The sequence below is a fragment of the Bos mutus genome, chromosome 29 (assembly GCF_027580195.1).
Source record: "Bos mutus isolate GX-2022 chromosome 29, NWIPB_WYAK_1.1, whole genome shotgun sequence".
Lineage (NCBI taxonomy): Eukaryota > Metazoa > Chordata > Mammalia > Artiodactyla > Bovidae > Bos > Bos mutus.
The window spans coordinates 10826563-10853148 of record NC_091645.1 but is presented as its reverse complement, the minus strand read 5'-3'; the positions used below and the strand labels follow the sequence as shown (position 1 = coordinate 10853148).

At 39.2% G+C, this 26586-nt stretch overlaps 1 protein-coding gene across 8 annotated transcripts in view; it reads right to left on the bottom strand.

Annotated features, from left to right (window-relative positions):
* DLG2 (discs large MAGUK scaffold protein 2) overlaps nucleotides 1–26586 on the bottom strand; it is a 1083296-nt gene that overhangs the window by 605436 nt on the left and 451274 nt on the right. For all 8 annotated transcript variants that reach the window (XM_070365266.1, XM_070365267.1, XM_070365264.1 and 5 more), the window contains exon 6: nucleotides 13828–13964. In XM_070365266.1, coding sequence (XP_070221367.1) covers nucleotides 13828–13964 — 137 coding nt within the window. The remainder of the gene's footprint in view (nucleotides 1–13827; nucleotides 13965–26586) is intronic.

Here is a 26586-nt window from a genome sequence, read left to right as displayed (position 1 = left end):
TTAATTAGAGTACTGTTGATGAGGCTTCTGTGCGGTCTTTTAAAATATTCAGAATAGTACAGGATCTGGACCCAAAAAATGCTCTTTTGTGCTGAAGTCTTCAAAATGTTTTTCACGAAAGTGGGTTTATTTGGGTTAATTATATGTGTGCATTATCCTCTGAACTCTCAAGATAAAGGGCCTACAGCTGGAGCTGATTGTACACACAGAGAAGGGACATTTTACTGATTGGCTGGGTGTTCTTGTCATTGTTTTTCATTGTTTTTTTTTCCTTTTCTTTTTCCTTTTTTTTTTTGCATCAAGTATCTGCCTATCATGGTGAACACTGAGCAACTGGCCTGGTTTCAGAAAAAAAAATCATGTGCATTTGAATGAAGTGTTTCCGTGGGGTGTGCAACATAGAAGGAACACGTGTGCAGCCTGGCCATGTATTTCAATAGGACAGAGGACCGAGGCCAAGACAGAGATTGGAGGTGAGATGACTCATTCTCTCAAATGGAAGCAGGAGCATGATGCTGACAAAGGAGGCTGAAGAAAGAGGTGCCCGGAGACTTGTAAGAAAGGAAGACAGCAAGTGTTGTGGGAATTCAAATAAGTGTAGCAAATACATATGCCATGGTACAAAGGCGGGAGGTGTAGGGGCATGAGAAGGTATGATAGGAGAAATGAGCCATGTACAGATGGTGAGACATGGACCTTTCCATAGTCATTCAGGAATAGCAACGTGGTGAGACAAACTGGGAGTATTAGCGACATAAAAGTTGCACTAAGACACAGAACAAGGAAATGTGACACTCTAGAAACACTGTAAAAAAAAAAAAAAAAAAAGTACAAATTTCAGGCTCAGCTGGTAAAGAATCCGCCTGCAGTGCGGGACACCTGGGTTCAGCCCCTGGGTTGGGAAGATCCCCTGAAGAAGGGAATGGCAACGCACTCCAGTATTCTGGCCTGGAGAATTTCGGCCTAGGTTGCAAAGAGTCAGATAGGACTGAGTGACTTTCACTTTTTGAGGGCTTCCCTGATAGCTCAGTTGGTAATGAATCTGTCTGCAATGCGGGAGACCTGGGTTTGATCCCTGGGTTGGGAAGATCCCCTGGAGAAGGAAAAGGCTACCCACTCCAGTATTCTGGCCTGGAAAATTCCACGGACTGTATAGTCCATAGGGTTGCAAAGAGTCAAACATGACTGAGTGATGGAAAGGGAAAAAAATACCAAAATATTCCACGGAAGACAGAGAGAATTAGTGACATTCACTTTTCTCTAAGGATGGATGGTTCATTATTAAAATGAACAAGAACTGAAACCTTAAATAAGGGAGAATAGAAATTAAGTGCAGTAGCCTCTTTATGAAACACATATAATATGATCTGATGAGTAACAGAAAATTGGAATGGGAAAGAAGGAAGTTGATTTATCATGCCCAGTGACTAGTTAGATTTATGAGAAATAATAGCCACATTTAAAACCTAGGTGTTTTTAAAAATGAAGGCAACCTGGTATAATGAGAGTAATTTTGAATGTAGACTCTGATCTGCTATCAGTTTCTAGTTTTATGAATTTTGTAGTTAATATATTTACTGAGTATTAATTTTCTTCTAGTCATATACAGATGTGAGAGTTGGACCATAAAGAGAACTGAGTGCCAAAGAATTGATGCTTTTGAATTGTGGTGCTGGAAAAGACTCCTAAGAGTCCTTTGGACAGCAAGGAGATCAAACTAGTCAATCCTAAAGGAACTCAACCATGAATATTCACTGTAAGGACTGATGCTGAAGCCGAAGCTCCAATACTCTGGCCACCTGATGCGAAAAACTGACTCATTGGAAAAGGCTCTGATGCTGGTAAAGCTTGAAGGCAAAAGGAGAAGAGGGTGGCAGAGGATCAGATGTTTAGATAGCATCACTGACTCAATGGCCATGAATCTGAGCAAACTCCGGGAGATGGTGAAGGACAGGGAAGCCTGGCATGCTGCAATCCATGGGGTTGCAAAGAGTTGCATGTGACTCAGGCTGAACAACAACATGTTTACTAAATATTAATTTTCTTCTGTGTAAAACAGGGTAATACTGATTGATTTACTTTGTTTTTGAGAATTAAATGATACCATGAACCTGAAAAGACTCTATAATATAAAGCAGCATATGAATAACAATCAAACTTCATAATCAGACATGGTACTTCTGTTGATCCTAATGTTGGAAACAGTTTTTTCCCGTTCAAGGTTCTTTCTATGAAAACGATCTTATAAAACACTGGCTCCTGCAGTGCCTCTATCCATCTTGAAGACTGACCTTCTCAAGGGCAAAGATGAGATTGTTTTCATCTTTGTATTTCCTCAGCTGATACACTGTAAATAGAGCTAGTTAATAAACATTGAAATATCCACTAAATAAGTTTGAAAAAATAATGTGGCATATAAAAGGAAAAGTAATAAAAATTTCCTATTTTAAGGAAGAATGAGGCATTTGTGCTGTGCTTCTGTTTTACATTTGTGGGCTGACTGAGAGAGGAGAGGATGAAGAATGAAGGTCATTTCATTGGACACTCACTGTGCGTCAGGCACCGGACGTAACAATGAAAGACTGGGACAAAGCATGAGCGCCGGGTCACATCGGCTTATGAGGGACATAATCAAAGCTTCAACAGTGTGCATGTCTTCCTCCTCCATTAATCATTAATGTATTTCTTAACCTTTCATTCCATAGACACAGAGAGAGCAAGTGCCAGTGATGTTTTGATTGACTCCAGCTTTCTCTGTGGCAGCGGTCAGCAAATGAACAGCATGATAGGGACTCCAGGGCAATCCACTGGGTGCAGGAAGAAATATTAACATTTTTATTAATGTTTATCACATTGATCTTCACCTATATTTTTGTGCATGTCCAGTAGCTAAGTCATGTCTGACTCGTGTGACCCCAAGGACTGCAGCTCACCAGGCTCCTCTGTCCACAGGATTTTTCAAACAATACTGAAATGGGGTGCCATTTCCTACTTCATTTTCTTTTGTGTGTGTATGGTTTAAAATGTGCATAATATGTTACCATAACAACATATGAATGCATTTAGAGTAGAGAAATATACATCTACTAGAGGGAACTTTTTGTGTTTTACTGTGGGGTATGTTAAAAGAATTTTAAAACTACTCCTCTGTAGTAGCTACCAATATATGATGACTAGAGCAAGTTTTATTAACAGGGTTATTAAACTGAATATAAGTGAAAGAAATAATATAATGGAAGGCTTTACTCCTTTATATAAAAACTCTTTATGTTAAACCCTTTAACCCTTAAATAAAATATATCATTGTATTTGCATTATGTTGTAATTTTAATGCACTTGAGAGAAATTAAAAGGGAGTCCAAGAAATAATGCTTCCCTGGTGGCTCAGTGGTAAAGAACCTGCCTGCTCATGCAGGAAACCATGGGTTTGATCCCTGGGTTGGGACGATCCCCTGGAGAAGGAAATGGCAACCCACTCCAGGATACTTGCCTGAGAAATCCCATGGACAGAGGAACCTGGTGGGCTACAATCCATGAGACCACAAAAGAGCTGGACACGGCTTAATGATTTAACAATGAGAACAACAACCAGGAAATAATTATCCAGCTTTTTTTTTTTCTTAGTGTTTCAGAATGTAATCTAACTATAGGAGACAGATTCTGAAGGGTGAACTATTTCTAAATGTCTTTCAACCCATTACTGGAAATTGCTAAAATGCTAAACCAGCTAGATAGAATGAGTATTAGTTATCTCGGAAATCATCCTCAGGAGAAGTAGTTGAGCAGCAAAGCTGCATAGGATGGGATTAAGTTAAGGCGGGACTGTGGTTCTTAACCTGGCTGCACATTATTAACAGACTCATTTAGAAAACTTAAAAAATATATAAATGAGGCCTGGCTCCTAACCCAGAGATTTCTGGTTTGATTATTCAGAGTTGACTGAGGCCTGGGCATGCATAGCATTCAAGAGCTTACCATGAGATTCAAACACATAACCAAGATTGAGAACCAGAGGGGTTGAGTAAACTGCTGAAAGGACTGTGGTTTTAGAAAATTGCTATCTGGGTCTGAATCTAATCTCGCAATTTATTCGTTATATAATATTGAAAATCTGTTTGCATCTTTGAGGTCCAACTTTCTCTTCCGGAAAGTAAGAAGAGCAGCAATGACTGCCCTATCCATCTCTCAAGTGTTGGAGTCAGGAGGTGCCGGGGGTGAAAGATCTTTTTTAAAGAGGAAATGGTGTCTTGGTAGGAGGAAAGAGCTCTGTGCAGAGGCAGTTACAGCTTCAGTTCTTATCTAAGGTTGGTCTAAACCAAGGGCTTTAAAGTCCTTTTCATTATTGATAATGCCTACATATCTGCATGGTCTTCAAGATGATTTTCTTATTGATATTTGGGTGAAACAAAGTGATACTGGGTCCTCACAATTAATACTCATTCTGAATATTAAACTGTTTCTACTCACCCTCCCTAAATCTATTTATGTTCTCACCATACGATGCAGATTTTGGAATAAAAATAAGAGATGCTCACACATAGCACATCCCAGAGTGACTCCACTAAAAAGTAGGTGTCTCATAAGTGTTCCTTAAAAAAAAAAAAAAAAGGTTTCATAATAGAATATATTTGAAAGCTATGGTGCTAATCAAAGTTAAATTAGTTCCTTGACTGGAAGACTTCACAGACTCCTAAACACGCTAAAGTTTGCTGAGAATCTACAAGAGAGGTGAGATACCAGTTGACTTATTTGACTATAGATCCTTTTCTTTTTAATGTTTTTCTTAAATTTTACTTGTTTACTTACGGCTGTGCTGGGTCTTCACAGATCAAATAGCAGCTACTCTCCAGCAGTGGCCCCAGGGCTTCTCACGGCAGTGGATTTTTTGTTGGGAGTACAGGCTCTAGGGCAATGGGCTTCATCACAGCTATGAAGCCTGTGTGTCCCGGAGCCCATGCTTAGGAGCCTGGTGGCATGTGGAATCCTCCCAGACCAGGGTTCAAACTTGTGTCTCCTGCATTGGCAGGCAGATTCTTAACCACTGCACCACCAGGAAAGTCCTATAGATTCTTTTCATATTTTAAAACACACTGGGGTAACACTGATCTAAAGCAACCAAAGATGGGTGTGACTTGCCCAAGATCAGTTAGGTAGAGTTAATGCTGGCTGCCAGGGGCTTCAATCTAGTGATCTTATCTTTGAGTCCATTGCTTTTCCTTATTATTTCAATGCCTCATTTACGTTTCCTCTTATCTACCAGCTTCCCTTCAAGCAAATGAAACAGACCTTCTTTCTGTAAAAGATGTAAAAGTTCTCTTACTGAGTTTTTTCTTCAAATGTCAAGCAAATCTTACAGAAAAAAGAGACTAATATAAATTTCAAATCATGATGTGACAAGGGGCTTTACTGATTAACAGTTGCTGTAGAGAAGACAATTAGATGACCTGAGTGTGTGTGTGTTGTGTGTGCTAAGTTGCTTCAGTTGTGTCCAACTCTTTGTGACCCCACGGACTGTAGCCACCGGGCTCCTCTGTCCACAGGATTCTCCAGGCAAGAATGCTGCAGTGGGTTGCCATTTCCTACTCCAGGGGATCGTCCCGACCCAGGGATCAAACCTGGGTCTTTTACATCTCTGAATTTGGCAGCAGGTTCTTTACCACTAGGCTCCAACATTGAGCTCCAATACACTGGCCACCTGTGTGAAGAGTCAACTCACTGGAAAAGACCCTGATATTGGGAAAGATTGAAGGCAGGAAAAGGGGATGACAGAGGATGAGATGGTTGGATCGTATCACCAGCTCAATGAACATGAATTTGAGCAAACTGCAGGAGTTGGTGATAGACAGGGAAGCCTGGCATGCTGCAGTCTGTGGGCTTGCAAAGAATTGGATATGACTTAGTGACTGAACAACAACAACAGATTCAAAGTTTCTGGTATTGTGTAAAAAAAGATGAAGAAGATCACACTTGTGTCACATGTGTGGTTCTATGTATTACCATGGTAGGGTTTATTAAAAGCCACTGTGTAAAAATAAATGAAAGAATTGGAAAATTATCAACACTGTTAGCCTACGACCATCTGTTCCAAAAAGTTCAAGGCCAACAGGTAATCTATTCAGTCCAAGACTACAACAGTAATCTACAATACATTAAAATCATATGTCACTGGCATTTGAAAAAATAAATAAAATTATAGTGAATGATACTAAATGCCAAGTAGCAGGGGAAATTTAAAAAGCTGCTATTTTGATAAGGAGAATATATACTACACATCTGGGTGACCCATGAAACAACAGAGAGTTTGACGTTAAGGTCACTTTATTTAAAACACTAAGGGGCTTATTGCAAAGGTGACAGGAAATAAATATAGAAGTCAGATGCAATAATCCTGCCTTTTTTAAAGTGGAAGAATAATATTATAAAGAATCAAAAGAGGTTTTGTTAAAAGGGTAATCTTTGCAGAGGATAAATGGATGTACGGCAAAATTTACCACAAGAGTGACAGGAAAAGCACAAAACATCTTAAAAGATGGAGACGTGGAGAACGGGCAAGGCATAACTTTTCAAACAAACGTGGAGGAGGAATTAACATTCATCATTGAGTTTCCAAGGGAGGAAGACTGAATAAATGGAGAGATGTATCGGGAAACACATTTTGATTTTAAGGAAAATGACGGTTAGTATCTAATAGATAGCTCCGAGAACGCATTCAGTTCTCCGTCCTTAGAGAGTTCTAGCAGAGGTGAGGCACTCCTTCCTAGGGTTGTGTTTCTGTGGTATTCTGATGCATCAGATGAGAGTTGGATGAAGACAACATATAAGACAGAAACCTTTCAGTTCTGAGATACAAGAAATACTTAGGGGAAAAAGTACCCAATTTGCAGTTGAAGAACTGAAAGGTTTATTACTAATGATCCCCACACTACCACCAAAAGATCCCTCTTACAGCAGGGTAGATGCTTTCAACTTCCTGAATTAGGGTGATCTAGCCACAGAAGTCTAAAGAAGTTAATGGAGTTTCACTTTAGGTCAGTTTACTCACAGAACTATGAATGAATTTTCCCTAAGAAGCGTGAGAGGGGAGTGGCACAAATTGTTTTAGAAAAAGAAAAGAATATCTATTTAGAGAAAAACAGTGTGGTACAGCTGGTAAATCACAAAATCTAAATTATTCACACTTCCTTTGGGGAAGGTTAGGAGAGGAGAAAGAGAAAGAAGATATAAATGCAGGGTTGTAAAGGGAAGAAGAGGTGGATACAAGTGACATAAGAAGAGAATTAATAAATTGGTTGAAACAAGATAATTCATCTTTTGGGGAGGTTTCTGTTATTATTATTTTTTTTTTTTCCTGTATGCTCTCTCTCATGGTCATTTTTCTTTCAGAATTTTATAAAATGAATCATTTTCTTTCATTTCCAGATTCAGCTTGGCAGTTGCCTTGGAACTACTAATTAGGTTTTACTTATGTAAGAGGAGAGAGACCTATTATTGTTGAAGGTGAATTTTTTTAAAAACTATGCTTTAACATTCAAAACAGTTGAGGATTATGTCACAGCTATTTTGGAAATCATTGTATCTACGATGAATCTCCAGAAAATGATAATGGGAAAATAGCTTGGTGCCTAGAAAATCCTTTGACAGAATTTTCTAGACTTTGTGGTTTTTTTTTTATTGTTTTTAAGAATTTGAATATAAAGCTAAAAATTTAAACAGAACTTCAAGATATCAGCACACTTCTAGCATGACATTGTAATAGCAGCAGTTGAAGAAATACAAGAAGAGGTCCAGAAGAGTTATCTACACCCAAATTCTTGTAGAACAATGAGCCAAAGGTCAAATCAATCACTAACTATGACACACTATGGGAGGGAATGGCAAACCACTCCAGTATTTTTGCTGCAAGAACGCCATGAACAGTATGAAAAGACAAAAAGATATGACACCAGAAAATGAGCCCCACTGGTCAGAAGGTATCCAATATGCTCCTCGGGAAAAGCAGAGGGCAATTACTAATAGCTCCAGAAAGAATGAAGGGGCTGGGTCAAAGACGAAATGACGCTCAGTTGCGGATGTGTTTGGTGGTGAAAGTCAAGTCCAGTGCTGTAAAGAACAGTATTGCATAGGAACCTGGACTGTTAGGTCCATGAATCAAGGTAAACTGGAAGTGGTCAAGCAGGAGATAGCAAGAGTGAACTTTGCCATTTTAGGAATCAGTGAACTAAAATGGACAGGGAGAGGGGAATTTAATCCAGATGGCTATTATATCTGCTACTATGGGCAAGAATACTTTAGATGAAATGGAGTAGCCCTCAAAGTCAACAAGAGTTCAAAATGCAGTACTTGGGTGCAATCTTAAAAATGACAGAACGATCTCGGTTCATTTCCAAAGTAAAGTATTCAACATCACAGATCCAAGACTATGCCCCAACCACTGATGCCAAAGAACTGAAGTTGAATGGTTCTATGAAGACCTACAAGACATTCTAGAACTAACACCAAAAAAAGATGTCCTTTTCATCATAGGGGATTGGAATTCAAAAGTAGGAAGTTAAGAGATACCTGGAGTAACAGGTAAGTTTGGCCTTGGTGTGCAAAATGAAGCAGGGCAAAGCTAATAGAGTTTTCTCAAGAGAACACACCAGTCATAGCAAACATCCTCTTACAACAACATGAGAAGACTCTATACATGGACATCACCAGATGGTCAATACCAAAATCAGGTTGATTATATTCTTTGCAGCCAAAGATGGAGAAGCTCTATACAGTCAGCAAAAACAAGACCGGGAGTTGATTGTGGCTCAGATCATGAACTCCTTATTGCAAAATTCAGACTTAAATTGAAGACAGTAGGGGAAACCACCAGGCCATTCAGGTATGACCTAAATTAAATCCCTTATGATTATACAGTGGAAGTGAGAAATAGATTCAAGACATTAGATCTGATAGACAGAGTGCCTGAAGAGCTATGGTTGGAGGTTCATGTCAGGAGGTATTGATCAAGACCATCCCCAAGAGAAAGAAATGCAAAAAGGCGAAATGATTGTCTGAGGAGGGCTTACAAATAGCTGAGAAAAGAAGACAAGTAAAAAGCAAAGGAGAAAGGGAAAGATGTACCCAACCGAATGCAGAGTTCTAGAGAAGAGCAAGGAGAAGTAAGAAGGCCTTCTTAAATGAATGATTCAAAGAAGCAGAAGAAAGCAATAGAATGGGAAAGAATAGAGATCTTTTCAAGAAAATTGGAGAGATCAAGGGAACATTTCATGCAAAGATATGCATGATAAAGGATAGAAATGGTATGGACCTAACAGAAGCAGAAGAGATTAAGAAGAGGTGGCAAGAAAACACAGAAAACTATCCAAAAAAGTTCTTAATGATCCAGATAACCATAATGGTGTGGTCACTCACTTAGAGCCAGACATCTTGGCATGCAAAGTCAAGTGGGCCATAGGAAGCATTACTATGAACAAAGCTAGTGGATGTGATAGAATTCCAGCTGAGCTATTTCAAATCCTAAAACAGGATGCTGTTACAGTGCTGCACTCAATATATCAGCAAATTTGGAAAACAGCAGTGGCCACATGACTGGAAAAATCAGTTTTCATTCCAATCCCAAAGAAGGGCAATGCCAATGAATGTTCAAACCACCACACAATTGTACTCATTTCACATGCTAGCAAAGTAAGGTTCAGAGTCCTTCAAGCCAGGCTTCAACAGTACATGAACTGAGAACTTCCAGAAGTACAAGATAGGTTTAGAAAAGGCAGAGGAACCAGAGATCAAACTGCCAACATTCATTGGATTATAAAGAAAGAAAAGGAATTCCAGAAAAGCATCTTCTTTTGCTCCATTGACTGTGCTAAAGCCTTTGGGTGGATCACAACAAGCTGGAAAATTCTGAAAGACATGGGAATACAAGACCATGCAGGTTAAGAAGCAACAGTTAGAACTGGACATGGAACAATGGACTGGTTCCTAATTGGGAAAGGAGTACGACAAGGCTGAACATGTGAAATGCCAGGCTGGATGAATCACAAGCTGGAATCAAGATTTCTGGGAGAAATTTCAATAACTTTAGATATGCTGATGATATCACTCTAATGGGAGAAAGTGAAGAGGAACTAAAGAGCCTCTTGATGAGGGTGAAAAAGGAGAGGGAAAAATCTGGCTTAAAACTCAGTATTCAAAAACTAAGATCATGGCATCCGGTCCCAGCACTTCATGGCAAATAGAAGGGTAAAAAGTGGAAGCAGTGACAGGTTTTACTTTGGGGTCTCCAAAATCACTGCTGACAGTGACTGCAGCCATGAAATTAAAGACACTTGCTCCTTGGAAAGAAAGCTATGACAAACCTAGAAAGTGGATTAAAAAGCAGAGACATGACTGTGCCAACAAAGCCCATATAGTCAAAGCTATGGTTTTTCCAGTAGTCATGTACAGATGTGAGATTTGGACCTTAAAGAAGGCTGAGTGCCAAAGAATTGATGCTTTTGAATTGTGGTGCTGGAGTAGACACCTGAATGTCCACTGGGCTGCAAGGAGATTAAACCAGTCAGTCCTAAAGGAAATCAACCATGAAAATTCAATGGAAGGACTGATGCTGAAACTGAAGCTTCAATATTTTGGCTACCTGATGTGAAGAATCAATTCATTTGAAAAGACCCTGATGCTTGGAAAGATTGAAGGCAAAAAGAGAAGAGGGCACAGAGGATGAGATGGTTAGTTAGCATTACTGACTCAACTGGACATGAATTTGAACAAACTCTGGGAGATAGTGAAAAACAGTGGAGCCTGGCAGGCTGCAGTCCATGGGATTGCAAGAGGTGGACAAGACTTAGTGACTGAACAACAACACATGTTACTCCTTCATTTTTCAACTCAGTACTATGTAGAATATGAATAGCACAGTTCATTCCATTTCTAAGTCAAGAAACAACAAACTTTGTCTTCTTGAGAGAAGTTGTAAGAGGGAGTTGCCTTATGTCCAAATAATACCTTTCTGCTTCAGAAGCAAAACATCATAGGAACCAACTTTCACATTGAAGGTAATAAAAAACAAGCAAACAAATTTCAGAACATCTCAAGAATGAAAATAGTAGGTCTTCTATATACCCCATAGCCTATAAATATCAGTATCTTTTTGTTCTTGTTCATTTGCTAAGTCATGCCCGACTCCCTGCAAACCCATGGACTGCAGCATACCAGGTTTCCCTGTCTTAAACTTAAAATTTGCTAAGAAGGTAGATCTTGTGTTATGTGTTCTTACTATTTACACACACAAAATAATAATAATAGGAAGAAGAAAAACTGTGGGAAGTGATGGATAATTTTATAACCTTGAAGGTGGTGATAGTTTCATCAGTATGTACTTATCTTCAAAGCCATGGAGTTGTATACATTAAATATGTACAGCTTTTTACAGTCAATCATACCTCTAAATTGCTTTAAAAAGAGAAAATAAAATTGCAGTGACTTCAAGTGGTAAAGAAACCAAAAAATCTTAGTTGTAACTTTGACTAAAGTCATTAATGCTACATTTTTTTTGCCCATTCAGTTTGACCATACTTTTTCTGCTGACAGAGTTCCTTCCTGCATAGTGGCTATTGCCTAGGGCATGACTGGCGCTCAATCTATTATTTTTTAGATAAAGGAATGAATGAATGATGAAGGAAGGAAAGAATTGTGATACTGGAGAAGACTCTAGGAAGGAAGTCTTCCTTTCTCAAGACTTCCTTGAGAGTCTCTTTGACTGCAAGGAGATCAAAGGTAGGAAGGAAATAATTTCCTAGAATAACAAATTCTAGGAAACACATGCAAAGACCACATTTGGTGGTTACAAGCATTTGAAATCCCATTCTATTGCTGACTCTATGACCATGGCCAAGCTAGTAAACCTCTCTATACCTCAGTTTCCCTCTGCTTATAAAAGAGGCTGTTGTGAAAAATACATGCTACATTACAGAAAAGCACTTTTAAAAGAACATGGAGCATAGCAAATGCCAAATAAATGCTAGTTATCAAGATTCGTATTAAGCTCTTATCCAGATAATTCAATACAAAAATCACTGACACCTATGAAATTAAGCCAGTGGGACAACAAACAACCTGTCTAGAGCCCAGGGATGTGGGCACAATGAACTTTGAAGTTCAACCTGCAAAGCTTGCACATGTCTTAGAAATTACTATTCTGTTGAAATGGTAGAGGTTGATCCTTCCTAAATACTACTCATGAAAGTATTGGAGACACTGGCTCCCTGTGATAAAGACTCAAGATCCTGGTTCACAAGGGTAGACATATCACTAGATGTCCTTCTTGAGGGTTATCTTCTATTGATTTTCAGTATATTACTATCCTGTAGACAATATAAAACAGCAAATGGAGATGAACAGTTTTATTACATGCAACCCCCACCATTATACTGCTTATAATTGCCTACATTTTGCTTTGCCTGCATGTGTGCGCTAAGTTGCTTCAGTCATGTCTGACTCTTTGTGACCCTATGGACTGTAGCCTGCCAGGCTCCTCTATCCATGGGATTCTCCAGGAAAGAACACTGGAGTGGGTTTCCATTTTTTTCCTGAGGGTATCTTCCTGACCCAGGGATCGAACTCATGTCTCCTGCGTTGGCAGGCAGGTTCTTTACCCCTAGCGCCCCCTGGGAAGCCCAGGAGTTTATTATATAACTCCATGGCTCAGAAAGGGTGGTTGTGTGTTGATGTCAACCACTGTCTAAGACTCCTAAAGCCTGCAAGCAGCTGGCAAATAAAACAGTAATAAATCTGTCTGAAAGGAGAAGAGGAAGGATCCATTTATACATGTGACAGAACTCAAATTATGAAACCTTGGAAGTCAAGGACTCTGTCTATGCTGATTGAAGAAAGGAACACAGTGCCATAGAAATGTGCATATCAATAAAGCAGACAGCATTACTTCCTTTGCTAGGCAAAGCCCACCTCTTTACCAGTCTGGATTAAGTAGTCTCTCTGGCTGATAGGAGCTGGATTATATTGGAAGAACAACATATAATCTCTGTGCCTATGGAAACTGGTGAAAACTTAGATTTCTGCTCTTAAAATATCAGCCAATCAGATCCAATTATACCTGTGCTTCTGATATCTCTTACAACAAAATCTGCTCTCTCTTCTTTTCTATTTTTACCAAGGTGACTGCTATGGACTGAATTGTGCTTTCTCCTCCCAAATTCTTATGTTGAAGTTCTAACACCCAACCTGACTGTATATGGAAGTAGGGTCTTTAGGGGGTAATAAATTGGGCTTCCCTGATGGCTCAGATGGTAAAGAATCCACCTGCAATGCTGGAGCCCTGGGATTGATCCCTGGGTTAGGAAGATCCATTGGAGAAGGGAATGGCAAGCCACTCTAGTAATCTTGCCTGGGAAATCCTATGGACAGAGAAGCCTGGTGGGCTACAGTCCATAAGGTCACAAAAAGTCGGACACAACTGAGCGACTAAGCACGGCACAAGGTTATTAATGAGACGACTTGAGGGTGGAGCTCTAATCTAATAGGACATATGACCTTCTGAGAAGAGATCTCTCAGGCGAGCACAGAGAAAAGGCTATGGGAGGAAGCAGCAGGAAGACACTTGTCTGCAAGCCAAGGAGAGAGACCTCACCAGAAACTGGATGGGCCAGAACTTTGCTCTTAAATTTCCCCGCTTCCAAAACTGTGAGAAAATAAAATGTGTGTTGTTTAAGTCACCTAGACTATAGTATCCTGTAAAGGCAGCCTAAAATGACTATGACAGTCATACCCTGGAAAATAAGAGCTTTATAAACATACACATGGCCCTGCTTGAGTCACACTCACCATTAGTAGCCTGTCTCCTACTTGCAACCTTCCATCTTTCTGTGCAGCTCCTCCGTCGATAATTTTAGTGACATAAATGCTATTGTCTCCAGGAATGTGCTGGTTTCCCACACCTCCTGCGATACTGAAGCCTAAACCTACAGAAAAGGAACAGAAAAACAAAAGCCTTGTATTGGTTTAAGAAAGTGCCATTAGTCACACTTGAACAGTCAAAAAAAATTAAGCTTTCATTTGTTACAATAGTAATAAATAACAATAAATTCTACTCCAATCAACTTTGCTCTTTAAATATTTGAAAGCTTGCTGATTAATGCTAATAAAGCAGAACCCAAGCGTAGTCCTGCCCACGTTTAGTCTATGGGCTCATCTTTGCTGATGCTGTTGTTACTCTAGCATAGCAAACAGAAGTACTGCCAATCATTTGGGTAGAGACCTAGATATATTTGACCTTTCAAAACGAAAAGTTTAGCCATTTGAACAGTTGACAAATTCTGAGATAAAGAGCCATGAGGAAGATACATTGGATATCGGTGTAATAATTTCAGAGAGAAGATAAGGATTTGTTCATTGCTTGCCCTTCATGTTTCCTTCTCTGGGTACCTTGTCATATTTTCAGACTTCCTGTTATTAACTTGTAGTTAAAAAAGAATGAACACAAATGAATTATCCCTGCACACAGTCTAAAGAATAAAGAGATTATATACTTTGGCTATATTATTTTTATAGCAAACCATGAAATATCAAATCATTTTTAAACATGGAAATTATCCATTTGGAGAGAAGAATTTTACACTGCTATGCCATATAAATTTCTTCCAGTTTTATTGGTATATAATTGACATAGTACTGTATAAGATTAAGGTACATAGAATGATGATCTGATTTATATACATCATGAAATGACTGTCATAATAAGTTCAGTGAACATCCATCATATATAGATACAAAATGAAAGAAACAGAAGCAAATTTTTCCTTGTGATGAGAATCCTTAGGATTTCCTCTCTTAACTTTCTTATCTAACATACAGCAGTGTTAATTATGTTACATATTACACCCCTAGTATTATTTATCTTTTAAGTGAAAGTTTGTACCGTGGTGCCTTCATCTAATTGCCCCTTCTCCTCACCCCTCAACTCTTGGTAATCACAACCTTGATCTCTTCTTCTACGATTGAGTTTGCTTGTTTTTGAAGTATAATTGACTACACCACTATGCTATTTTCTATTTATAACATAGTGATTAGATATTTCTATGCATTTCAAAATAATCACCATCGTAAGTCTAGTTACAATATGTCACTGTACAAAAATATTACACACTGACTGACTATACTCCTGACATTGTGCATTTCACAATCATGACTCATTCATTTTGCAGGTGACAGTTTGTACCTCTTAATCTTCCTCGCCTATTTCTTGCCCACCCATCCACTTTTCTCTCCTCTGGCAACCACTTTTTTGTGATCTGTATTTAGAGCTCTGTTTCCATTTTGCTATGTTTGTTCATTTGTTTTCGTTTTTAGATTTCACACGTAAGTGAAATTATACAGTATCTGTCTTTCTCTGTCTGACTTATTTCACTTAGCGTAATATCCTCTAGGTCTATCCATGTTGTCACAAATTTTCATTTAAACTATGGAATGACAACAAGAATAGAGTCATTAAAAATTCATTATGAGGCCCTTTTAAAAGAATAACTGATGGACTCTCTAAAAGCATAAGAAAAACCCTGTTATAAGTCAGTAATGAGACAAGTTATGATTTTATTCATTCTTTGCAATTAAATAGATAATGATAAAAAAAAAATAAAAGCATAAGAACAAAAAACCTTCTCAGAATATGATTGAATATATATTCAGGACAATACTTGTAGCGTATATTTTCATTGTATTTGAAAATTATTATAATTAACATGCAATTACTCAGAAAGGAAGATATAAATAAAAACTTCTATTACTAAAGACAGAAAATCTCTGTAACTTATTTGTCTTAAGCAATTACCACCCCTCCTCCAGTTTTGAAATATCACACACTTGTTTTATGAGGAAATAATCATAAAAATTTTTGGCACTTTATATAACAATAAAAAATACTCCATTTCACTATCCTTGTATTGAATAAATATTGAACAGGGATATATGCTGTTCTTAAGATAGCATAAATAATTAGTTAATGGAAAAATAATGGCATGGTAAATTATAAAGTAACACCTCTGGAATGATATTTCAAGTGAAATGATTTTTCTATTAAATTAACTATAATAGTTAACAACAAAAGAAAAATGGATTTAAATTGGTGGGCACTTAAAGTAAGTGTTATTTAATCTCCTACTAGAGAGGTGACTATTCTGTATTGATGTTTTGACATTGTATAGCTCTATAAATGTATTTCTTTGCCTCTTATTTAAAGAATTTGTATATCAAGTGAAAGATGACCAAGAATAAATAAAATGTCCCCAACTGGCATTTTCTATGAAATTGAAAATATATATCAGCTCATATTTTCCAAAACTGTTACTTCATATTTATACATGATTATAGGGAAGTTTAAAAAACATACCAATATTTACAAAAGCTTCATAGCCACATGCTAGGATCAATCTGCTGCCTTTACAATAGTACAAAAGTCATTCCAAACTGTGGACAAAAGGTTAAAGAAAACCCAGGGACTCTGATCCACATCTACCATGCCAACAGTAAATGCCACAGCCAGTCTGAGTTACAGAAGAGCTAAGAAAACAAATTACCACTGCAAACAAGGATAAGTCCAACAAAGGGAATAACTATGTAGTTGACATTTGAAGTTGAAGATTTTACCAAGACAATAAAATCACTATGGATACTGTAGACATAAATATACCAGCTAAAAAGGAAATAACTTTTCCCCTCTAAGATTAGACTTAAGTACTTCTTAACTGGTGATTTTGCTTAAGATGGGGTAAAGTAATTTTAGTAAGAGCTAGAGAACTGCTCTAAAGGTACAGAACTACACATTTTCCCTGATTTCTCTTACTTAGATGGAACATGGCTATATTTAAAAATAATCAATATTTGCTCAACATTCAACCATTCAATTTAACATGATAAGTTAAATGTATAGCTTATGTCTATATCCAGAAGACAAGGTTATTTACAGGCAGAAGTATCCATCTGTGTTATAAAATAGAATCTGGTCCTGTCTGTCCATCCATCCATTCACTTATTCATTCACTCACTCACTCACATATCCATTCATTCAACAAGCATCTCCTGAGTGCATACCATGCATTGTAAAACCAGTTGCTATTAACTGCAGCCAACATAAATGTAAAAAAATGGATTGATCAGAAACACTACAGAAATAATGATCCATGAGTTCATAAAAGTAAGCGCGGTTGAACCTGGCTGAAGCAATGCTCTAAACTTAGCTGATGGCACTGATTTTTGGAAGGCTGCTCTGTGGGCTCCCACATGTGGAAGACACACGTGGGCTAGTCCCACCGAGCAATAAGCCCAAATTCAAATCACGAGTTTGGAGGCACTGGCTTCCTCATACACACTCTGCTAAAACAGGGGTAGTCTGTCTACTTTATAGGACCATTGTCTCCCTTCATGTGCTCATGCTTCACTCCTTCAATCCACTCTAGACACACTGACGGCCTTGACATTTCTAGAACACACCAGACACCCTTCCATCTCAAGGTATTTGCTCTAGCTGTTACTGTTGCCTGGAACACGCTGCCTTCAGGGCATGGTAAAAATTTCAGTTTCTCTGGAAGCCTGACTCTGACCCGTCTGTTTAATAACTGTCCCCTAACAATCCACCCCACCTCCTTATCCTGCTCTATTCTCAATGTCCCTTAGCACTTACCACATTGTAATATACTAGATAAATCATCTATATATATTTTTTTTTTTTGTCCATCTTCTTGGTGAAAATATAAACTCCGGATGACAGGGATTTTTAATGGTTTCATGCTACGCAGTAGAACAAGGGTAGGTACATAGTTACCTCTTAAATACACACTAAATGAAAGAATGGATAAGCAAATGAATAGAAGACCACAAGGAAAGCCACCTGTCTCTGAGAAAGATTCCCTTAAAGAGGAAGCTGGTGGCTTTGAAGAGAGGGAGACAGCTGAGAAAGCGGGTGTCCTCAGCTAGATTTGATAACTGTATGGGGCGGGCCGTTGCCGCACGTGCAGTCTGGTTACCTCCCCATCTTAGTCTACACAGGGTTTATGGCAACCACTGGGAATGCAAGAGGGTAACAGCAGAGGCATCCTCGAGTCCTGACCATTCCATCCACTGACTGTGTGAACTGCAGTCCCAGCCTCCTAATCTGTAACAGGGGAATAAGTATATCTATGCTCTAGAGTAATTGGCACATAATAGAGATTCTTTTTTTCAAAATTTCTTTTAAAAATATTTACACAGTTTTGAAAGGTTACATTCCATTTGCAGTTACTACAAAACAGATTCTTTTAAAAAATATTTATTTATTTGGCCATGTTGGTCTAGGTGCGGCAGACGGGATCTTCCGCTGTGGCGTGAGGGCTTCTCTCTGGTTGTGGCTCATGAGCTTAGCCGCCCCAAGGCATGTGGGATCTTAGTTCCCCAGCCAGAGATCGAACCTGTGTCCCCCACATTGGAAGGCAGATTCTTTAACACTGGACCACCAGGGAAGTCGCACACAATAGATTCTTGATAAATAAAAATTCTCTGCTTTTTTTCTCTCTCAAGTTGTTTGGAAAAACGAATACCTAAGCATCTTGACATAACTTAACTGGTTAGGATAAGTTCTATCATGGTACTATGACATGTGAGGACAGAGGGGACCATGACTTACTTCTAGAAGAGCAGGAGAAATCAGCAAAAGGTTTACAATCAGGCTGGGCCTTCAATATTGAGTTTGAACTGATAAAAGAGAATGCATTTTTCAAACCAATACATCCAGACTGACTCAGTGACTACAGAGTCAGCTGCCCTGACTTAGATCACAAAATGTTCATAAAATCCCAGTTCCCCTGTGCTGTAAATTGAGACAGAAATGCCTAGCAAACACTCAAAACCTATATTGTGGTAAGACAGATAAGCTAGAGTGGTCCCTAACAAGATAAATACAATGACTAGTATAAAGATTTGATTAAGGAACACCGGTTTTTGTTAAGTGACAAATTTAGAGAATCGCTTACAGCACTGAAAAGATGTGTCCATGATAAACAAATAGCCCCGGATCATCAGGAGATAGCAAACTAATCAATTATAAAATAAACTCAGTGACAAGAGTTGGTAGGTCTCGTCCTAAAAACTGAGCCTAGCACTATTGACTGTGAAATGTTTGGCTCTTAAGGATAATACTAAACAAGCCTGGGCATGTGTCAGTATTAAAGAAAGGGGACATAAAATGAGTATGAAAATCACAAAGGAAGTAAAATCAGTGGATATTTTAGTACTCTGGCAAAGGGAGAAAGCAAGTGAAATTTAAACACCTAATTCTCCAAATTAAAAACTGATCCATTTGACAAACATGTGATGTGCAAATAATTTCAGGATTACTTCCAGTGCATAAAGCTGGCTTCCTCTTTGCATATCGCCCGCATATCCCCAAATTGTATATCCTCAGGTCAACTTCAGGGATGCAGGCACAGGGAATGGATTATCTACATGCTGTATAAAGCCTTTAACTTAACCTTTCCCAACGCAGTCTTTTCCTCCTCCTGTGAAAAAAATGACATGAAGAATCCCAGTTCACCCTTTCCCCTTGTCTGACTGTGCTGAGGAGCAGGTGTCAGTGAGAGAGGGAAGCCTGAAGGAGGAAGCCTTGGGAGCACAGACTTATACTGCGTGGGAGAAGCTTAGAATAAAACCCCCAAAGCTTGTAAGAGTCATGTGATTACAAAGTAGCCACGCAGTCTTTTTTGGACAGTACAGTAGGAATTATTGGCAGGCATGAGTAAGGAAGGGATAGTGCCGAGGCTCTGAGTGCAGGGTCCACCATTTGTCCAGGGGGCCATGATTAGGGATGTGTTGATATTTGACCCCACAGCCATCTGAGATGAGCTGCTTTTCTGCCACTGTGTTTTCAAATTCATCCGTGTCAAATGGCTCAGTAGTAAAGAGTCCATCTGCCAGTGTAGGAGACACAGGTTCAACCCCTGATCCTGGGAGATCCCATATGTGGCAGAGCAACTGGGCCCAGGGCCACAACTATCAAGCCTGTGCTCTGGAGCCCCAGAGCTGCAAGTACTGAAGCCCGTGCACCCAAGAGCCCCCGCTCTGCAACAAGAGAAGCCGCTGCAGTAAGAAGCCCACGCACCGCATCTAGACAAAAGCCCACACAGCAATGAAGACCAAGCACACTCAAAAATGTATAAATAAAATTGCAAAAAAAAAAAAACACCTTAGTAAGTCCTCACTTCTCAGAGATGCGGATCTTCTGGTGGCCAGGGAACATGAACTTGGCCCTGGGGAAGGCCTCAGTTACACGTTCCTTGCTCTGCATCTTGGTGAGGATGGACATTATGACTTGGCTCCTATGGATCCTGACCACTGTGCCTTTCCAAAGGCACCGCGCATACCTGTCTGGAGACCATCAGCTCCGGCACAGGGCAATAGTCTTTATGGGCATAAAGAGCTATGTCCCATGACGTCTTATGATCACTCAATAACTTGGTTCAACTTCATTTTATATGACTTTATCAGGTGGACTTTCTGAGCCATCTCCAAAACTTTAGCATTATTATATTAAGCTGACTGCTTCTGTCATAGTTTATCTAGGATCTGCAACATAAGGTGTTTAGCGGTTTACAAAACAACAACAAAACCAAATCTATAGTGGTATTCTGTACACTCTGACTACGTTATTTTATTAAAGGAAATACAGAATCCAGCCTAAAGCCTCACAGGCCTTGTTTGGGAAAACTTCTGAACATGCATGCATTTCAGTGGACAATTGAAACAAAAAACTTTACCTGTGGGTCTAGTCTACACAGATAACAGATGATTTTACATCTTTCCTTTAGGAAAAAAAAACCTTTGCTTAAAAAAATACCAGAATGTGCTTTTCATTTTGAGAGAATAATTTATCTCATTGGGTGTTATAGGTATGATTATTAAAGAGCAAAGCTGTATTTTCTTACTCTCTGGATTCTTCCTGGCCTCAAAAGACAAAGTTTGGAACTGAAAGAAGGGTTCTATTTTAAATTTGTACAGCACCGGCTAGGTAGGCTCAAACCTACTTAAGGGTCTCTCATAGAGCACGCAATTAACTCACCACAGTCAATGTTCCAAACTTTTCTTCTATGGACCTCAAAATACCTACTCATACTTTCAGCCTAAAACCAGGACTATTTTATTATGAAAAGTCTCCATGTCTATACCTACCATTTCTCAAAGCAATGAGCAACATTCTTGTTTGCAAACCTAAATCTTCTCCTTCACCCTATAATTTTATTCATTATTCTTTTTTTCCTCTCTAGAATATTCAGTCTCTTACCATCAATGCTTTTATTCTGTTCCAGCTTTGACCATACTTCTGTCTTACCTAAAAAGACCTTCTCTTCAACTTACTGCAGCCTCTTTTACTGAAAGAGCTGGAGTTTCTAAACAGGGATCTTCACTTACTAACTTCATTTCTGTATCACATATAGCTTTCTCAGACTCTTCCATGTGACTCCATACAGTACAGTCTATTCACATGGCAATGGCTAGAGGCTGAATTATGTCTTTTCTAAAAACAGACTGAAGTCCTAAGTCCTGTTAGCTGTGAGTGGTGTTAGTTACTCCGTTGTGTCTGACTCTTTGTATCCCCACGGACTGTAGCCCGCCAGGTTCCTCTGTCCATGGAATTTTCCAGGCAAGAATACTGGAGTGGGGAGCCACTCCCTTCTCCAGGGGATCTTCCTGACACAGGGATCAAACTGAGGTCTCCTACATTGCAGAAGGATCCTTTACCATCTAAGCTACCAGGGAAGCATTACCTGTGAATGTGACTTTATTTGGAACCAGGGTTTTAGCAGATGGAATCAACTTAAGATGAAGTTATACTAGATGTGAGAGTTGGACTATAAAGAAAGTTGAGCACTGAAGAATTGATGCTTTTGAACTGTGGTGTTGGAGAAGACTCTTGAGAGTCCCTTGGACTGTAAGGAGATGCAATCAGTCCATCCTAAAGGAAATCAGCCCTGAATATTCTTAGGAAGGACTGATGTTGAAGCTGAAACTCCAATACTTTGTCCATCTGATGCAAAGAACTGACTCATTTGAAAAGACCCTGCTGCTAGGAAAGATTGAAGGTGGGAGGAGAAGAGGACAACGGAGGATGAGATGGTTGGATGGCATCAGTGACACAATGGACATGAGTTTGAGTAAGCTCTGGGAGTCGGTGATGGACAGGGAAACCTGGTGTGCTGCAGTCCATGGGGTTGCAAAGAGTCGGACACGACTGAGCCACTGAACTGAACTGATACTGGATTAGTGTGAGCCCCAATCTAATGATTAGTGTCTTTATTAAAAGAGGAAATTTGAACCCAGAAACACACAGAGAAGAATGCACATGATGACAGAGACAGAGAGCAGGATGATACACCTCTAAGTCAAGAAATGCCAAGGCCTGCCAGCAACTACCAAAACCAGAGGAGAAACATGAACCAAACTCTCCCTCAGAGCCCTCCAGGAGGAATCAATCAGGTTGACATCTTGATCCCAGACCTGCAGGCTCTAGAACTATTAAGAGAATAAATTTATGTTGTTTCAAGCGACCTAATTTATAATCATTTGTTAAGCTGTGTTGTTATTGTTTAGTTACTAAGTCATGTTCGGCTCTTTTGTGACCCCATGGACCGTAGCCATCCAGGCTCCTCTGTCCATGGGATTTCCCAGGCAAGAATACTGGAGTAGATTGTCATTTCCTTCTCCAGGGGATCTTCCCAGTCCAGGAAATTGAACCTGCATCTCCTGCATTGGCAGGTGGATTCTTGACCATTGAGACACCAGGGAAGCCCATTTGTTAAAGTAGCACCAGGAAATTAACATAGCTTCTAATTCACACAGTTTAAGTAGTGCTAAGTACGTCTACCTCTTTCCTTTCCTTTATTCGCTTATTTAAAAAATTAATTATTTTTAAATTTTTAATTAAGTTTTAAATTGAAGGATAATTGCTTCACAGAAATTTTGTTGGTTTCTGCCAAATATCAATGTGAATCAACCATTGGCATACATATATCAACCTCTTTCTAATGAAATCATATATACACACACACAAGCCTGGGCATTTATCAACATAGCTACAGTAATTGAAACTATGAAAATGAATTCCCCACAAGAAAGAGATTATAGAGAGAAGAGGATTCTGTGGTGTGTGCATTGAGGAATAACTATTATTTGAGAGAAGTGAATTCGGCCTGTATCCCCAGTTTCTGATACAGCATATATGGCATGGGCTCCCAAATTTGCATTTCTAATAGGCCCTCACATGATGCTAATGCTAGTGGTATGAGGACTGCATTGTGAGAAACCCTGTTTCAGAGCAATAACATAAAGACAAATAAAATGAAGTGAGAAGTAGTAAAAGAAATAAGGGAAGAAACAGGGTAGTATAATACGATGAGCATAGCAATATAAAAGTAATCAGTATTTGCTCTATGTAATGCAGAAAGAACAAGGGCCTATCAGGAATTTCCAAAAGTTTGGAAGAAAATTCTGGATGACTGGGTGGGTTCCTTGCCTGCGGGAACTGTCTAGTTTGTAGTTACTTCATTCATCCCCAATAGGAGAGGATGGCATGAAATGTGTGTGTATATGTATGTGCATGCGTGTGTGCTAAGTCCCTTCAGTTGTGTCTGATTTTTTGCAACCCTATGAACTGTTAGCCTGCCAGACTCTGTCCATGGGATTCTCCAAACAAGAATTCTGGAGTCAACTGCCATGCCCTCCTCCAGGGGATCTTTCTGACCCAGGGATCAAACTTAATTTTCAAGACCACTCAAGTCTTGGCCAACTCTAAGTTGTTCATTTCTAAGTTGAACCACAGTAGCATCAATTATCTGTATCAACCTTTCACTTCTATTTGTTGGGTTGGTCAAAAAGTTCAATTATGTTTTCCCGTAAGATGTTACAGAAAAACCTGAACAAACTTTTTGGCCAATCCAATAAATAGAAAGCGGTAACTCATTCAACAAACACTTACTGGTAACTACTCATGTGTCAAGGACTGCCCAATATACACTGCGGTTATATCAGTGACTTAGAGTTTATGGTTCTTTTCTAATGGAAGGTAAGACAAGAGGCAATGAAAATCCGGTGAGGTAAGTGTTGCTAGGAGAGGAACAGGAACTGTGGGAGCATATAGGTGGGCTGACTATTTTGGCTTGGGGAGGGGTATCAGAGAAGGCTATCTGTAGGTCCTGATATCTGATCTGAGACCTAGATGAAAATAAGCCAGGCAAAAGAGAGTGGGGAGTGACCATCCCTACAGAAGGAAACATGCATTCAAACACCCAGAGTGGGGAGATAGCATGGCTCATCTGAGAAACTTACTTGAGAAATAGTTGATGTGAAAGCAATAGGTAACCTTAGGTAGAATATAGGCTGTCAGAGCAGAAGAACCATATTCCTTATACTCACTGATGTATAGCCCCTGATACTGTGCCTGGAGCATCCTATGGACAGAGGAACCTGGCGGGCTAGAGTCCGTGGGGTCACAAGGAGTTGGACGTGACTGAGCAACTAACACATACACACACACAGTGCATAATAGTTTGGGATAAATGCATGAATGGAGAGAGAAGGACTCTTTCTCCACTGAGTTAGGCGGGAAGGAGAAAAGGATGGCATAGATAAAGATTAAGATTACTGGATAATGGCAGTGCACTAAAGTAGTTGTCATCTCCAATTTACTCCGATAACAAGAAAGTGTGGTCATGGGCCAAGACGAGAGAAGTGGTGAAGTCAGAGATTTAAAGAAAGTACAGAAATTTGGAAATACATATTAAGGAAGATAGAAGAAATAACTGATTAGAAAAAGCAGAAAAGTCGCAAGGAACTGTTGATTGTCTAGTTAGGGTTTGTGACTATGAATTAATAATAGGACTATTCTAGTAATTTTTTTTTCAGCAATTCTCAGTGGTCTAGTAGTGTAAGCATAGAAAGTGCAAGCAGTTAGATTAAATCACTTTTGAAATTAGTCTTTTGTGTGTGTTGATCTTCTCTCTTCAATTTAATCCTGATCCTGGAAAGTAGAGACGGCATAAAAATAGACCATATTATGCACACTGCTGGCACATGCTGATTGTTTAGTAAATACTGGCAGGATGAGCTAATGATTGAATCATTCAAAGACCAAGTGATCGCACGGCATAGGTATACTTCTGAATATCAAGCATCCCACATTAACAGATATGTGTATATTTTAGCTGACTGCTTTAGCTTCAGAGAAGAACTGACCCCAATAATCCATATTGAGCACTTTTAATACGCCAACTCTTGCCTTGTGTGTTTGGGAATTAATGAAGTGTCTATTGTATCTAAAGAAACAATAGAGATTAGCAATGAGAGACGTATTTACTCTCTATTAAACCCAAGAATAAGCAGCACTCCCTTGCCTTCATCTTTACAAATGAAACAACCTGCTCTGATCACAGCTCACTGCTCACAGGGGGAGTATGACGAAGTGTGCTCAGATGTTCTCTTACTGGCTTACCCTCTAATGTACTTGAAATGAAACATCCTCCAAGCTTCCAGCATGAAAAATACATGAGAGGCACTGCCTCTACCTATTCACCAGGTCTGTCTGCATGTTTCTTCCAGGTTAATTCTAGTTGCCAATTAAAGCAAGGTCATTAACATTGATTCTGAAAACTGCCCAGACTGTTTGCAGGCATCCAGATCCCGACACACACAGTCACCACAAAACAGCAGATTACTGGAGAGATATAACTCATCTGTTGAAGCTTGATGGGAATGTCTCAGTTGGTGGGGTTATTGCTGGGGAAAGCAGACAAGAAAGTCTGAAGGGTATCTGGATGGGTTTTGATAAATTTCCATATACAAAGGCTCTTATCCAGTAACACCTCTTCTGCAAAGTCCTTCCTAATGACCATCCCTTTAAATTAAAAGTAATCTGTCTTCATGACCACATAAAACACTATTTCTCTTTCTCACTTTTAATGTCACATCATTTCCTACATTGAATTAGCTATTTATAGGAAAGGTTGATACTTAAAACATTTAATAGCTGCTATAGCATGAACACCAGCCAACCAGAACGGACAACTGCCATAAACATACCACAACTATGGAATGTACCACCTAACTGTCAGCTCTGCTGCAGAGAAGCTTAATTACCACCCCCCATATCAGACAATAGCATTTTAAAGATAAAGGGAACAGTAACTCTCTTTATTTATGTTCCCTGGAAGCATTATGGATAAAGTAGATGCCCTAAAAACTAATTTTTAAAATTAATGAATTAAATAAAGATGGCTGAATCCTTTTACTGTTAAGTTTACTTTAATGAACCTTGAAGGAAAGGGCTCAGGCTGCTAAAATAATGGTAGTGAGTTACTTCATTCATTGATTCTTTAAAAAATATTTAAGTTCCAGGCTATATCCGTTTTTTAGGGCTGCTGGAATGAAGTGCCACAAACAGGGTGACTTAAACAATAGAAATTTATTGTCTGAGAATTCTGGAGGCTGGAAGTCCAGATCAAGGCATCAGCAGTTGTGGTTCCTTCCTAGTGCTTGGAAGGAAAATCTGCGTCGTGCCTCACTCCCAGCTTC